This window comes from Amphiura filiformis, chromosome 2, assembly GCF_039555335.1.
Source record: "Amphiura filiformis chromosome 2, Afil_fr2py, whole genome shotgun sequence".
NCBI lineage: Eukaryota > Metazoa > Echinodermata > Ophiuroidea > Amphilepidida > Amphiuridae > Amphiura > Amphiura filiformis.
Genome location: NC_092629.1, coordinates 12,179,006 through 12,196,194, shown reverse-complemented (window position 1 = coordinate 12,196,194; position 17,189 = coordinate 12,179,006). Strand labels below are relative to the sequence as shown.

The following is a 17,189-nucleotide window of genomic DNA, read 5'->3' as shown; positions in this document are numbered from 1 at the left end:
AAAGGCACAGGGAATTGAAACAACTGGGTCTTGCTGATAACCTCTGACCCCTTGATGACAATCCGACATGTGGCACGCGTAAGGCATAAGCTACTGTTTTTATTTCCGGAAATTTGTAACATCTCTCAAAATGAAAAAGCAAAACAAACAAAAAAGCAAAAACGGAGATAGACAGACCACAATTTCACAAATTAATTAATAAATAATAAATAGGGCCTATATATGGGCAATTCCAAGAACAGGGACATGACCCAAAACATGAAAAATACTCAGAACTTTAAAACTACAAGTCAGTAACAGTGCAGGCAAATTTGCCGGTATCAAATGAAAGAAGTTAACATGCTGGTGCTTTTATGTTCTCATGCATGTTTTTGTAAAAGCCTGCTTTTTGGCCAAATAATGTTACTTTTTTTTTTGAGTGAAAAAAGACCTGCATTTTTGGATCTCTTTTGCACATCTTCATTAAGGTTTTCTTTCATGTTTTTTGTTTTAAATTGCTCAAGGAATATTGAAATCTACATTATTCTTTGATGTTTTTCATGCTTATTAGGCCTACTTAACTCGTTTCCATCTTTTAAGGCGAACAACGAGTTTACCATGGAATTGGCCATGTTAAATTTTATGTTATTTTTTAAAAGCATTTTAAGCGTGATGAAAACTTCTAAATAGTGGAAATAAATTATTATGTGCAGCGGCGTACCGTGGCCGCCCCAACCCCCGGGGGGGGGGGGGCTGAAGAAAATTCAATTTTGCCGCCCCTTCCTAAACAAAAAGAAAAGGTTGACCCAATTTTTTTTCTCGGTCGTTTGGAAAAGAGCAAAAAAAAAAAAAGGGTTTCAGGCGCTAGCGCCCTAAAAGCAGCAAATTTTGATGCATAGTACCATTTTTACAAAATCATCAAATTTTTCCTCCCTTTTTTATTTACTAATTCTTTTTGCCGCCCCTTCGTTTTAGCCGCCCCTTCTTCCGCCGCCCTTCATTTTGGCCGCCCCCTGCTTTTACCCGGGGGGCTGGCGCCCCAAAGCCCCCACCCCTCCCAAAAAAATACGCGCATGATGTGAAGACCTTGTACCCGGAGAGGGCATGAAAACGATAGCAGTCATATTCGGTGATAGAAAATGCGAAAATATAGGGTCTTTGTGCGAAGGATCGCACCTAAATTATAGGGGGACATTGGGTTAGAATATGACTTGAAGTTTTTGGGTGATGACTAAAACAGTGTCAAAAGGGCCGAGAACGTTGAATTTCTAGTTCTAAATGGTTTTGTTAAGCAACATGTTTTTTAGTGTTAAATTGGTGATAATGGCGGTTGTCGCACGTTGGAATATAGGGCCTAAGGGTCTTTGAGTGACAGTGCATGTGTTGGTACACAGAATTTGAAAACAAAATATAGACCTACAACAGGAAAACAAACAAATAATTATTCTATGAAAACACTATTTAGGCCTACTTTGATCAGTAAAGGTAGTATCAATAAAGTATAGGCCTACTATCACTGGCTTCTCAGTTATGCTCATCGGAGAAGACACAGTTCCTTAACCCCAATAATGCTCGTACTCATAAAATGACCTCTGAATAACCTGGCTACAAAAACTCATAACCCAAAACTTGAGGTCAAATATTGAGCAGTGATTGTTAAATGAGGATTATCGAACTTCGCTATTGGATATTAGAGTATGGGTGCATTGTTATACTAAAAGATGTAAATGAAATGGAGGAAGTGGCGGCTTTTCCGATGTGTGACATCCGTGCCATTAACCATCACACACGGGTCATTTTTCTGTCCAAACAAAGATAAGTTTCCGCTTCTTCATCATGATCATTTGTTGTAAAGGTATACAGCAATATTTCCTGTTTCATGTTGGAGCAAGAAGAAACTACAAAACTTCAAAATAAGAGACGTAGGCCTAAGTCAATTAACAATTAGATTTCAAGGGGCAGAGCTGGAATTATTCCGGGGCTAGAATTAACCTTTAGAGCCTCATCTTTCTGTTTAACCCGGCTGGCATTTCTGAAAAGTGACTTGAGCTGAGCTCTTTGGGCTAAAAAAATGCAGTGTTTTTTTACCAAATATGCCAATATTAAAACAGCTATAACTTTGAAAATTAAATAAAGTATGAACTTCATATTTGCTGAATTTCAATATTCGTTTACAAAAAAAAATTGCATCTCTCGATGCAATTTTTTTGGGAAATGCATTATTTTGATGATTTTGCTCAATTTTGATTAAGGTTGCAGTAAATTTTATTTTGAAGTTATGGCTACTTTAATATTTGACATTTTTGGGTAAAAATTGGGGGAAAAAACCCCACATTTTCAACCAAAATATCTCAGTTCACGTCACTTTTCAGAAATGCCAGCAGGGATAACAGATAGTGGAGACTCGAACGATTAATTCTGACCCGTCTGGCACCTTTGTCCAAAACTGTTGCACAGTGCCCTATGTAAAGTGGACTCTCTACTAAATTTAAAATTATTTTGTTGGGTTTACTCGGGGGTTTACTATCTGAGTTTTGACGTGACATGCTTCCTCGACTTTTCTGTTTATTATAACGGTTTTGTAGGTCTAATCGATTAGATTTACTTTAATTGAATGGTATAATTACAAAATGTTAAGTTAGACCGCCCTTGTTTTGGCAGATTTTCTTTTTCGTTCAAAATAGTAAAACCCATCCGATTTGCGAACATGACAATACGAAACGCTAAAAACAAAAATAAAAGCAACACCACATAAACAATGTATTTATTCCAAGATCCTTGTTTCTTCATTAACCCTAACCGCCTAGGGGCTTTTTGGCGACGGGAATGGAAAGAAGGAAAGAATAAATGGAGAAAAGAAGGAAAGAAGTTGTTTGCTCTGGGTGGGATTCGAACCCGAGACCCCTCGCATGCCAAGCACTCGGTCGGCGACACATTGCCACGGGTCTTGGGCTTCGCTGGCCAGCGAAACAGTGCCTGTATATCACTTAGGGCGATTGCGTCATCACACCACGTGGGATGCATGCACGAACAGCGCATATTTAGAGTAGGCCTAGTATTTTGTAGTATTCAGGAGCGTTAGGGTTAAGGAAGCCTATACTGAGTTTCGATCGGGTCTTGGGCTTCGCTGGCCAGCGAAACCGTGCCTGTATATCACTTAGGGCGATTGCGTCATCACACCACGTGGGATGCATGCACGAACAGCGCATATTTAGAGTAGTATTTTGTAGTATTCAGGAGCGTTAGGGTTAAGGTAATATTCCGCAAACATGAAAGGTTGAAAGGTGATATCTTACAACAACAACAACAATAGTCCTGGTATTTATATGGAAAACTTTGGGCCTCATAACTGCTAAATTGTTGGTCTAAAGTATAAAAGTATACAAATTTAGAATGGCAAAGACTTGACAAATTCATCCATGGGGTCAAATTTGGGCAAAAAAAAAGGGAAAAGAAATTTGAATAAAAAATGTTTTTTTATTAATTTTTAAAAACTAGATATAAATATCTAGGACAGTTTTTAAATTTTGATCAACTTTAAGAAAATAAAAAAAAAACCGGTTGAAAAATGCCAAAAAATGCCAAAAAAGGTGATCAAAATTTAAAAAAATAAAAGTCGGGTCCTAGATATCTAGTTTTTAAAAATGTATACTTTTTCATAAAATGTGGGTCCAAAAAACCGTAGCAGGCTATTTTCACAATAGGCCATTGTAGGCCTAATGACAAATTCTGTTGTAAGGAAGATCATAATATTACATGAATGGGTCATCACCAGGTGAATCCTTGGGTGAACTTCATATATTATTGCAAAATCATGGTTAACACACCTATTCGCCACTTGCACGGTTCCGCCATTATGCACTATATGCGGGAGAGCCTCGAACTGGCAGCATACATGAAAGGAAGAATTACGTAACCTTACACAGAATGTTATATGACTGGTTCAATTCCCATTCATGTATGCTGCCAGTTCGAGGCTCGCCCCGCACATAGTGCATAATGGCGGAACCGTGCAAGTGGCGAATAGTAGCCTACCTCAATACACATTTTCTTAAAAGTTTAAGAGTCATGGTGGAAAATAAATTAATTTAAATTTTGCTTAAAATGTTGGTCCATTATGAGCTATTAATTATGGAATAATAAAGACAAACATTAAAATTACAGAATTCCGAAAAGAAGGCCATGTCCAGTAATCGTATGCTAACATTATTTACACATTATAAACGTGTTATAAACTTGTTCTTGTTTTGGTCAGAACGCTAAATAATAATATTTAGACCAAAATGTCAGGTTATAATAGGACATGAAAACGTTTTGATAAAAATACTACAACAACATTTTAAAATGTTATCAACATGTTAGTGTAAAATATATTTTGGCAAACATTTACAAATCTGGTATAACAATTTTTTGGTCTCTATTCGTAGATAGGCCCTAGCACATAATAGTAGGCGTACAATTGCTATGGCTCATAAACTCATTCAGGAAACCCATGCGGATGTCACCTAAAATAAAGGAAATGAGACTCTCTACTAACCAAGGTAATAACGCCATCATATTACACTATTTCACTATAATTATGACATAAAACAAATAATTAACACGTATAATCACTGAAATGGCTACGATTAGGCCGCGGCGCTGCACGTTAGAACCATGCCTTCCCAGCATACACTCTCAATCCCCTGTTCATATATTAACCACCCCCGTGGGTCTTCAAAACATTTGCACGGGGATGAGCAACGCAGACTTCAACAGCACCCAAAAAATCACCAAAATTTGCCCTAATTTGGTTGGGCGATTTAAGGGCACTTTTGCCAAAACGCGCCCGATTGGGCACATTGGTCTTCACTGAAAACCCACCCATCGATACCAAAATCGCTGAAAAGGTAGGCTACCCCAAACCCGGGCACATCCCCGTTTATCTTCAACCAGGGAGAAATGCCCGGAATATTAACCAGAACATAATCTCCATTTTGCCAATGATTAAAACAATTATTATTTTGAATGTGATGCTTGATTTATTTCAAGATGAATGTACAACGGATCTTGTTGGTGATGTTGAACAATGGCTACGTGACCCCTTAAGCAAATAAAGATAACAATCGCGCAGACCGAGTAGTATGAATATTCTAGTTCACTTTCATGAACTGCACCATGGGAAGAACTGATTTTCTGATGTGGCCGGCGTTTAGGCGAAGTGTCAGCGCATAGACATAGACTATAGAAGGGTCTATGGTCAGCGTGTCATTCGCGTGGCCAACGATAAAATCAACCTGAATGACAATCATAATAACGTGATCTTGACCATCACTGGTCATCACGCGTGGGAGGGCAGTGATGAATAATGCTCGTCATCCATAGTGGGTAACATGCATGAGGAAGCTGGTTATTCTGTCCTCTGGAGTACGGAATGAGAATTAATTCGAGAATTCGTAGTGGATACCGGTCTACTTAATGGACCTGCCTATCTTCGAATACACGATAGGATATCAAGTAAAAACAGGCGTTCCTATTGTTTGTTCTCATCCTTAGTCAGTTAATTTGCATATATATAAAATTATAAACTATTCTATTTAATAAAAATTAAGTAACCGCCATGAAAACTACCCTTATTCTTAAATGAACGCGACTGTAGTTTACAACTTCACTTCTTTAGTTGTGCGTACTACGATCGCGTGCAAGTATAGGCCGAACGTACTATGCGCAATCTCACATGTGGTTTTTAGAAAAAATATATTCGTAACATTATTGGACTAACACAACCAGCGATATAGAATAAATACTAGATAACTAATGGACCAATCACAGGACGAGCTAGCTGGAGGAATGGCGACCATTATGCTAATTAGGAGATTGTTGTTTATGTCCGTGACGTCATTTTTTGCCAAAAATGTTTGTGCCGAAAAATGACGAACAATTTCAGTTTTCTTTCCATTACTGTTATATTGTGAAAAACCATAGAGCTGTGGAGTTAGTCCAATATGTTAGGAAAATATTCAAACCGATGACCCCAGCTAAATAAGCTGTATTTTCACTCGTAAGGGTGACAGTCACTGTTGCAATTTCGTCATTTTATGAAGAAGATTGACCTTTTGAGGTCATTTAGTAGACCTGTTTACCAGTCGTTTTGATTTTCGTAACAACAGTTCGCCCTTTGAAAAGGGAACTTCGACGTACGTGGTGCGAAACTTTCTTGCCACCACTTGCCAAGTTTTCTTACGGTGCTTCCCGGATCTTTTTATCGTGTGGTTGATCAGTGCATGAGCGGTAATGACACACGGCACCAGGGCATTCGCTTAACTGCCTTGAAAAGTGCAAATGTTCGTCATTTTTCGGCACTAATAATTTGGACAAAGAATTACGTCACGGACATAAAATCAGTCTCCTATTTTGCATAAAGTCGCCATTCCTCCAGGTATATATAATATAAATTTTATGTCTATATGATACATAACATAATTAGTGATGGGCAATATGATACAGCAAATATGAAATAGAAATATTATAACCTCTTCATGTTTCTAAGCATTAGGGTTAAAGCTTGTAGGGTTTCTGGTTTATTTGGTGGCGGTGTGGGTGTGTGATGTGTCAGTGTGATTGATCTCTGACAATGGCGTGGTGTATGCCGGGGTGGGGGCTAGGGGGCACTGCCACATAATTAATCATACGATATAGGCCTACAGGTATGCTCCCAGAAAGACCCCGTGTGTTTGGACCACCGTCGCAGCTCCGATAGACCCCAGAACTTTACCAACACACCGTTGATTGTAATTATTTCAGCTCTAAAAGACCACTAAATTGCTCATTCCTAACACTTCTGCTTTTTGCCAGGCGATTTTCAACCAGAAAGCCAAGAAAGAAAGACCCTTTTTTTACCGATACGCTGTCAGCTCCCAAAGACCCACCACCTCAAAATTCCGGGGGGGCAAACCCAACAACAAACATATGGTGTGCCCCTGGGGTGTAGGGGTGTGTCTGACAGGTCTAATTTGTACTCTATTTCTTCATTCTTTGACAGATGCTGACCAAGTTACCGTTATCAACTCCACACCTCTCGTAACTAATGGAGCCACCCGTCTTTCTTGCCAAGATGCCACGGGTGAAGCTACCCCATCAATGCTACACCTCTCTCGCACCTTCTACACGGGCACCATCTCTGGCCTTCCCCAGCCTCCCGTGATAGATGAGAACCAGCTTGTAGCGGTATGGGATGCGTCATTCGGAGAAGACAGGTATGGAGTCTTTCATTGTACGTCAGATCGGACGGAAGGGCAGCGTGTGGTTGCACTAAAAATGTCTCGAGATGGTAAGAAATATTGTTTTTTGAACCAGAATTCACCATCCCAAACCTTCTGCATCGAAATTCCTGAATGGAGGATGTACATCATCCCAACCTTTTCTTCATCAAACTGGAGATATTAGTATCAGTGAACATAGTGAAAAGCCCATATTTTCTCATTGACTCTACTGGTAAATGTTTTGTGATGAACACAAAGAATCATACCCCACAACCTGAGACTAATATTCTCAGCCACAACGTCAAATTTTGAGCTATGAAATAATTGATTCAGTTGCATCAATTCCAAGGGCACAGTTCATTATAAATAAACCTTCATTAAAGCCATATTATAACATTTCTTTAAAAATAGATTAGTATTTATTTTCCATAAAATGGTAGCTTTTACTGTCAGATATGTTCCCTTTTAATTTTAAGCCGAACAAGTGAGGTAAAGCAAAGAAAATTGGAATTTACTACTAGCGCCAATGCATGTTACTCCGGCGGTTGTAATATGGTACGATCCTCTGGCATGTGTGTGTGTGTGTGTGTCACGCACGCCGTGTACGTAGGGGTGTGTTGACATTGAATACGCGTTCGACTTATATTTCCATCGTAATAATAAAACGCTGATTCAGGCGGTTTATTCAAAATCTCGGATTTTGACAAAACTATAGCACCTGAAGTCTTGATTTTTGCAGACAATCTTTGTTTACTAAAGTACATTACAATCGTGCAAAAACCTGAATTAAAATTTTTTTGGAGGGCGTTCTCCTCCGCAAATGTTATAATATGGCTTTAATTAATTAACTCAAAAGTCATGGAGTAGGAGTTTACGTACCCAACACATTTAAAGGTCACAGAACTGTGTCCTGATAGATGAGCATGATCAGCAAATGAATGTTATTGAATTGTGGCTAAAATTGCACTACAAATTAATCGAAACCTTCAACTGACCATGACTTTGCTTATATCATGGCCACTGCTTGTCCTTATGAGGGGAAATAGTGGTAGCTTTATCGCGCGTAAACAAGAAATACAATCATAGTCGACGCATTCATGTGGCAATATCTGTGGTGACACGATTATCATGGGTGTAGTGAATTATGTCACCAAGATGACACGTGAGAAAACCGTCATTGTACCTGTGACACTGACCGGAAATTGGTACTAATTTCTTTTCTCTGTAAGCCTAGTGCGTTCTAACCATTCGTAGAAATAACTGACATGGTATTATGGGTGCTTTTGTTTTGCGCACCATCTATACTCCCTATTCCCAATTATAATTTCAACTTCCCTCTCCCAATGATTATATTGGTAAAGATGATGAGAGTGTCCTGTCATTCGGATTGGACGTTAATCCATCGATTCCATAATTATGATGTACAGAGAACATACCCTTACTTACAGTGGGAGAGCGTGTCCTTAACGTTATATATAGTTCTAAATGGTATCCCGGGTTCAAGGTGACAACTTCCTTAGATATTGAACTTATAGGAAAAGAAGTCTGAAATGAATTGTCGACATCTGTAAATTGAAATTTTACTTTTACTCTCCTCATGGTTCATTAAAATTGGGTAAACGAACTTGGAGGGGACGTTAAACCGTCGGTTCCGTGTATATACAAAGAACAATACTTGCCCATAGTTCACACGCAGTCAGTTTCGAAAAGAGTATGATCTTAACTCCTGACGGACTGTGACACACAACGTATAGGGTCAAGTGATAAAATGGAGTACTCCGTCCTTTGGAGGGGATGTTAAGCCGTCGGTTCCGTGTATATACAAAGAACAATACTTGGCCATAGTTCACACAGTCAGTTTCGAAAAGAGTAGGATCTTAACTCCTGACGGACTGTGACACACAACGTATAGGGTCAAGTGATAAAATGGAGTACTCCGTCCTTTGGAGGGGATGTTAAGCCGTCGGTTCCGTGTAGTCAGAGAGCAATACTTGCGCATAGTTCACACAGTTAGTTTCAAAAAGAGCAGGATCTTAACTCCTAACGGACTGTGACACACAATAGAATAGTGTTACGTGATAATAATAAACCTGGTATCGAGGGTGTTGTGCGAGAAAGGCCTACTTGCAATAGCTGCCAGGTGTCATATGTATACAATATAGAATACAGAAATGGTCAACTGTCAATAGGGCAGCTATCGCAGATTGGTCCTTCTCGCGTTAACCCCTTAATATAATATTATAATATATATAAATATCACAGAAATAATCGAACTATATTTTGCCCCCAAATCCCTCAAAAAATTCTGGCTCCACCACTGATGAAAGGATAGGTGGGGAAGATTATGATTGTAGTTAAAGATTAGAATTAATGTAATAGGATATGCTGCTTATGTAAGATATGGTTCACAATTAATAATACAGGGTGTCCCATAAAAATTACTGGGTGAAAGAATTTGGACATAAGTCAAGAAATAGGCATTAGAATCCAAAAAACCTAATAAAATGAGCTACGCGCTACATTTTAAATTTTGATTCTGATTTGATTTTGATTCTGATGTCTATTTCACGACTTATGTTCAAATTCATTCACCCAGTTATTTTTTCAGGGACACCCTGTATACTGTAAATTTATTGATACAATGATTCTTCTGATTTCTTACAGCACTTTTGAAACCAACTAAACTATCAATTACAGTTAGTATAGGAGATAGCGTTGACATAGAGATGACCCATGGAATGAGAAGGGCTTCAGATATGGCAGAATGGCGTCACAATGGAGTACGACTTAATGGTACCGATATATCAGCAGGTGTTCAGAGTGAGGTAAGAAAATTACCAAATTATTATATTTTATGCATATAATATCTGCATGTCACCCATGTGTCTGGGAATAAAATAGATACTGCCTTTTGAAAGGAGAAAACTCGAGCGTTGGTCTTTTACATAGCCTTTTTTTACATACGATTTATCCTAATGAAAGCATGACGGTGGTTAGCGTTACATTGTAGGCACAGCATCTAATTTGGTCCCATCGCACTATCGATGCCCCGAACATTTGCATAGTGCTACTGCTTTCGTCTTTGATTTAAATAAATAACACTATGCAAATGTTATTATATACAAATTATTACATCACCAGGGTATGACAAGAAAGAGCCACCGGTACCTAACCGGACACCGATAGAGTTTATAGGGCCAAATAAGACGTGTATTTAGGGTGCGGGAGGTGTCCTTTGGCTCCTTTTTCGACAGCGAACATGCGAACTTCTTGTAACCCCCAATCTCAAGTTCTATTTCATGCCACATGTTAACTCTACAGACGTACCATATTGCCAATGTAACTCATGCTCATGAAGGCGTCTACGAAGCTTACATTGGAGGACAACGAGATATGGGTGGCTTCTCAAGACTTATAGTACGAGGTAAGTTGGTGTCATATTTTGACAAATATTTTTGCTCTATGACTACATCTCATTATGCTGATAAACGAGTATAAGAAACTGTAATTATTTGTTTTTGCCAGGGACCAGGGATATGTTTCATATCCCTGGCTGGACGTCGTGTTTTCTGTTTTCTGACTTCAAAGCTCTGTGGTATCAGATAGTAGTAGCACTAGCGTCTGCATCGATTTGAAAAACCAGAACTCTAAGTTCATCAAAAATTAAGAGTTTTGCATTTCAAAATGAAGATAGATTAAACAAAAGTACTTTCATTACTTCCGGTTTTTTTCCTTATCGCACGACGCGACAAGGCTGTCGAATTCGGCTTGGTACGTTGCTAACAGTGCAATTTGCATTACAATTTCCTGAATTTTTTTATGTTTTATGCAATTAACAGATATCTTGTGATTAATTCTGGCGATTCACAATATATTGCGCCGCCAACGGTTGCTCTTGCGAGTCCAATATTTGACCTTGAAGGTCGACAAAACAGCTGCACGAAGGATTCAGTGTGATAAATAGATAGTAAATGGATCTACTTTGATATAATAATTGTAAATTACTGTTTTACTGCACATTCATTCATGTGTAACATCGCTATATTGACATTTAAACACACAATGACATACAAAAGTTCCTGTCTTGTATTCGTTTTACGCGGGCTTTGGATGTCGACATTTCCCCATTATGCACTGAGCTGCGTATTTTGACCTCTCCCCCAGTAAACGCTGGAGGCGCATCGTATTATGAAGCAACCGAATCAGGTGGACCGAATTGTTGATGCGTTTGGTGATGCAGTTAGACAAAACATTTTGTACAAAAAAAAATCTATGAAGATCCCTTTAGGGATCGGATAGCAACGTTTGAACTGTATTTTTATGGGACATGAGAGCATATCAGACACATATCGATCCTGAATACGAAGAATGTCCTTCTGATATCAAATAATTTTGATTTTTTTAAATTCGCGATATAATTCAAATTTTATGGCATATTGATATTTTTAACATTTATCAGTCCTCGAAGTAAACTTTATACACGTATCTAATGATATGTACTTTAAGTGTATGTAGCTATAACTTTTAGCGAGCTAATGCACGCATTGTAGGCGCTGGAATGAAAATAGCAATTTAAATCGTTTTACATCATTTGTTTGGGTTAAGATTAACAGGGTACAATGTGATCAGTAAAAACTAACATTTAAATAGGAATCTATTCTTTATGCAAATCGCATATTATTGCTTTAAAATGTTAAATGATTGTGTCTTTTATACATAAACAGGCAAATGATTTTCAGGAGATAAATTGTGGGGTTTTCCTGTGTTTATTATGAAAGCGCGACTCAGTTATGAAAGTTGAATGATGGGAAGGATGTTTCACAGATTCTGGATATCATAAAATCTTTTTTGACAGACCTGTACATTAAACATACGCCTATTTTGTCAAAGTAAAGCAATTGTTATTTGTTTGACGTATCTGTTTATATCATATCAATGATCTATATACATTCTGCAAAAATGTGAACTGCTACTACGAAATGAGCGTAAAGTCGCAAGTTGGTAGTTTCAAAACATCCTGGCTGACTGAGGTGATGTTCTTTGTATGCCGCGCAGCTGTACATGCTGTACACACCAGTCAACGGCCCATTGTACCCCCATTCACAAAGGACATACATACTTCTGGCTTGAACAGGTGCGTGCGAAACAAAGAACACTAAAGTATATAGTAGCCAGGGCGTCTCGAAACTACCAACTTGCGACTTCACGCTAATTTCGTGGTAGCAGGTCACAAATTATAAATTTTCAACATTTCATACTGGTCGTTGTTATATTAGGGCAGATTATTCAAATTCCGATATCGAACATTTACCCATTTGCCCTCGACATGTACCCATCCTAGAAGATATCGTACCCTTTCCAGAATCCTTTGCAACATACTATATCACCTCTTGTCATCAAATGACACTCCTCATCACTTTGTATACAGGTTCCCTTTGTTTTCATTTTGGAGAGTAGACTGGCGCATGGCTCAATATGTGTCAAAAATCAAGAAATAGACGTATTTTGCAAGATATGGATGTGCTCTGTTCATTGAGGTACTTTTTGTCACTATCGATCCATGTTGCACTAGATAGCAAATCAGCACAGGGAATTCAAATGGGAGAAATGCACTTCGGGAAGTGTAAATTATTTTCTCTGTTTACCCATGTTCTAGTGTTGATTAACTGTTGATACCTGAAACTACATCTACATGTTCCGCTTCAGTGTCAAACCGTTTTTCCTGCTAGTTGACCATGATGCCCCGTATCTGAATGTGTCCATGTTATTCCGTTTTTGACGCCCTTTGTTTCTTTGTCCAGGTTGTCTAGCAGCTAAATTTGGACCCGGGTGCGAATCTGACTGTCCAGCGTGCACAAATGGTGGTATCTGTGACGACACGACTGGAGTGTGTATATGTCCGCCTGGATTCAAAGGAACTTTGTGTGAAACTGGTAAGATACATTTGTTTATATAAATAACGCATTATTCACTTGCTTCCCGTCGCCATCCCGGGGAATGTGTGGAAATGATCATGATAAGCCAATAATATATGGATGCTCGTTCGTTGTTTATAATCATTAATCTGAGACCGAGACTGAATTAAAAAGACTACATGATATAGTTTGCGTCTGACATTCTGTCAACCAGACCTAAAATGCCGTACTGCGCAGCTACCCAATCATGCCGCGTCTTTCCTCTAATGTCAGACGTAAACTAGTATTTTTAGTTCGGTTTCAGATTATAGTAGTATCAAACCCCAAGTTCAAAATTGTACATTGTCATTACCATATTTGGAATCAGCATGAAAAATACATTAAAATGAGTACAAACAAGGCTACTATTGATTCAGTGATTCTTGAGATCACGCTTGATATTTAGAGTAAAAAATCTCCAAATGCAGAGCATTGTTGCACATGTTGCCTTTAAACATGTTCAAGTCGATATAACTCCTATAAAACCTAATTAGAATATACAATTTTAATGAAATATTTTATATCCTATTTAGCATGTGGAAGCAACAAATATGGACCACAATGTGAGCATATGTGTGACGCCGACGGATGTAGCTATATGCAGTTTTGTCTCCCTGATCCGTTTGGGTGCTCGTGTGCAGCAGGCTGGCATGGAACATCATGTGATGTCGGTAAGTTGAATAGCAAAGCACTAGCTTCGTTAAAATGCTTATAAATAAACTACATACTGACGAATTCCAGCGTATTATAAACCGTCCCTATATTATAACCAGTGGAGTGTATTGAGTGATTCGCTGAGCACGGGTAACGATCAACCAACTAGGCAAAAACGGCTTGAATCATTGAAATCACAAATGCTTCTTTGACTCGATGGCACTTTGGACCATTTTGTGGAGATATGTATCACGACGCGGAGTAGTGCGCCTGGCTTTGTTCGAATCTGCGTGTTCCCGCTCTACGCTACGCTTAAAAATGTCTGTTTTCAAAATTGTTTACGTCGCCCTCTATAGTCAATACAAAATGGGTGCGGACGGTTTATAGCTGCCAGGTATTCGTCATTTTGTGATTTTGAGAGAAGAAACTACTTAGATAATGTTTGCAATGAATTTTTGTACCCACGTTAAGGCTATACCTAGCGGACTAATTTGATGCTGACTTTCCTTTATGTAAATGCCCGAATTCAACGATCAGGTCGTGATCGGTGAGAATTGTTAGGCTTTTACCACTACGCCGAAAAGTAGACCCACGTTAAGAGTGATATAGTTGACCTATCTTGTCTATATTAATGAAAAAAGACAATGTATAGGATTTGAATGAATAATTCGTGATGATTCTGGCAAATGTCACAAGCCAATTCTTGAAATCCGCGATGTTATAGGCTCGCCGATTTCGAGCCGATCAACGTGTAGGTATATGTAGTCATTGTTATCTTACAAAACGCATCAACGTGACCACCCGACACAAATATCTTCTTCACTTGAACGCATATAATAAGACTGTGCAATCACTGGAATTTCAATTTTAGTCCCTGCCTCCATATAAATTAAATTAAAACAACAAGGACAATATCACGTTTAACTTCCGGCAATGACAGCTAATTCAGAGACCATTGCTTTTAACATGTTTTGTTTTTAATAATAGGTAAACTTTTATTTTTTAAACACACGTGTTATGATAAAAGTATTATGAAGCAGGTTAAACGTGTTGTGTGTGTCAAAAATCTGTTTTTCTAAACATGGAAAGGAAAAAACATCAACATTAACCTTTTATCAATGCCATACGCCCGGGCCAACTTCCGGCAATTTTTCACTAAGGATGGGCATACAACAGAGATAGAGAGAAAGAGAGAGTAGGTTTCTGACATAACAAAAAGGACTTGCACTAGGTTTTGCGAATAACAGACAAAACCACTGAGTTACACAGATGGGTGGGGAGGGTGTATAAAGTCCAGCGACCCCCAAGCGAAAATGAAATAGGGCTGATAAAGGAGATGGTACTGTTAGAAGAGCCCGCACTGCTCCTTGTCCATTGGCCCTCTTGCTTACTGACTTTGCTTAAGATGAGTGGTGTCCTCGAACTTGGCCCTCGGGGCTCATGAACGCCTTTGGTCTTAGGGACATGATGAGCTAGCGCTCACGCAACCTCAGTTCGGAGGCACTTGAGGTCGTAAGGTTGGAGCTTACGAAGTGCTGACTTGGTAAGGAGACTGAAGGGGCTTTAACTCGCCTGAATCTCCCTCACTCTCTCTCTCTCTCTCTTGCTCTCTCTGTCGAAAAAAAGAAGTTCGCAGGAGGTTAGCGCCGCTATAGACGTTATTGACGTGATTATACCCGGGGTACAATAATTCTTTCTGATCGATGTATCTCAATAGCTGCGTAGCAAATTGTTGAAATAATTATGATACAACAAAAGTATCAACATTTGATTGATTAGTCTGCATATACAGTGCTCATCGCCGAGGTTCCTAACTTCTTAGCAGCTTTATTGTGTTGGAGTGCAGCATGTTTTTGTATTAAAAAATAGACATTGTTATAGTGGACACGTCTATACGATGTTAAAATCAGATTTGAAATAAACGTAAACATTTGGTGTTACTCCGGGGTTGAACCTCTCAGACAATGATACACAACCAGGGACGTACATTTCCTGATTTCAATCAGTACTTATTGTCTTAAACCACACACAAGGGTCAAAGCCACACCACATTTCGCCAAAATACATTCTAGAAACGCTTGCTGTTAGAATAAGAAAAATTTTAATGCTAATTTATTGCACATTCTAGGGAAGCGTGGTTACCTTTTTAAAATAACCGAGTGAGAGGGTTTTCAAGAAAATATTTTTCCTGTCAAAACTGAAGCATCCTCTGCATAAAAGAAAATATGAATATTAACTGCACATCATATATAACGATTCGTGATACCCAATTGTGGCACATTTGATGTCGTTTAAGAAGCAGAGAATTTTATTTCAATTTTATATACGCCAAAATATTTTTTAAATTGAGCAAAAATAAGGATAGAAAAAACGTTGAAAATCCTATGTGAATATTACATTAGACCCGGCAAAAGATTACTGTTTCGTTTTTATGGTAATCTAATCTTTTATTTCCTGAAAAAACATTTGGGGTCTAAAATGGAATTTTTATGTAATTGATAAAAACATCGAACGTGATACAAGAAAATGGTAGGTTTTCCTCTATAGTATTTTACTGACCATGGAAATGTACTGAGACACAAGCACGTGTCAAAATCGATATAATGTATTGTCCATACAGACGCCCAGTTATCACTGTTTATTATTGGATTTTTTTGTATAAAACACGCAGTTAACTTAATTGAGCGCTAATAATACACATAAATGTTTTTAGGCAAATAAAATTCCAAAATATGGTACGTTTTCTGCCTTTGCTTGTCACGTGGTAGGCCTATGTTGAAGTTGCGATTATACCTTCAAATAAGTTTCAAATGAATTCCAAGAAGACAAATGGCCGAGTGGTCTAAGGCGCTGGGTTCATAGTGTATCCAAAGCAGTCCGCCGCCGCCGTGAGTTCGAACCCCGCCTCCGCCAAACTTTAATGAAGTAAAATTAAAATTGAAATTTTACTTTAAAAAAATTTCATATTGGGGAAATGTGACTGGCAGAATTTATGTATGGCGTGGAGTGGTGTGGGTCAAAGCCGTCCTGATCAAAACATGTTGAGACCGACTACCCTGGACGTACCGGGTATTTATATTTATTAGTACCTTTACCATCGTAGCAGGGTGTAAAAGTATTGATTTCCGCCGTTGCTACCTTTTGTTCAATGATTTTCTAAGAGCCAGCGCTGGGCACTTGGCACACTATAATCGGTTTCCAGGGCGGGAAGCTTCGAATCGATGGAGCGACAACATCTTCAAAACAACAAAACTCAGAATTCAGCTCTTTCAGGAATGGTCACATAGGAATATAGAATATCTTCATAATCTTACTACATCGCTTGAAAATATCTCTGCTGTATCTGCGTCAATAACCACTA

The 17,189-nt window shown here is 38.5% G+C and overlaps 1 protein-coding gene across 1 annotated transcript in view; it reads left to right on the top strand.

Moving 5' to 3' along the window:
* LOC140138250 (angiopoietin-1 receptor-like) overlaps nt 1-17,189 on the top strand; it is a 43,010-nt gene that overhangs the window by 1,699 nt on the left and 24,122 nt on the right. The window contains exons 2-6 of the mRNA XM_072160167.1: nt 7,001-7,288; nt 9,885-10,045; nt 10,542-10,644; nt 13,022-13,153; nt 13,708-13,845. Of these exons, the coding sequence (XP_072016268.1) occupies nt 7,001-7,288; nt 9,885-10,045; nt 10,542-10,644; nt 13,022-13,153; nt 13,708-13,845 (822 nt within the window). The remainder of the gene's footprint in view (nt 1-7,000; nt 7,289-9,884; nt 10,046-10,541; nt 10,645-13,021; nt 13,154-13,707; nt 13,846-17,189) is intronic.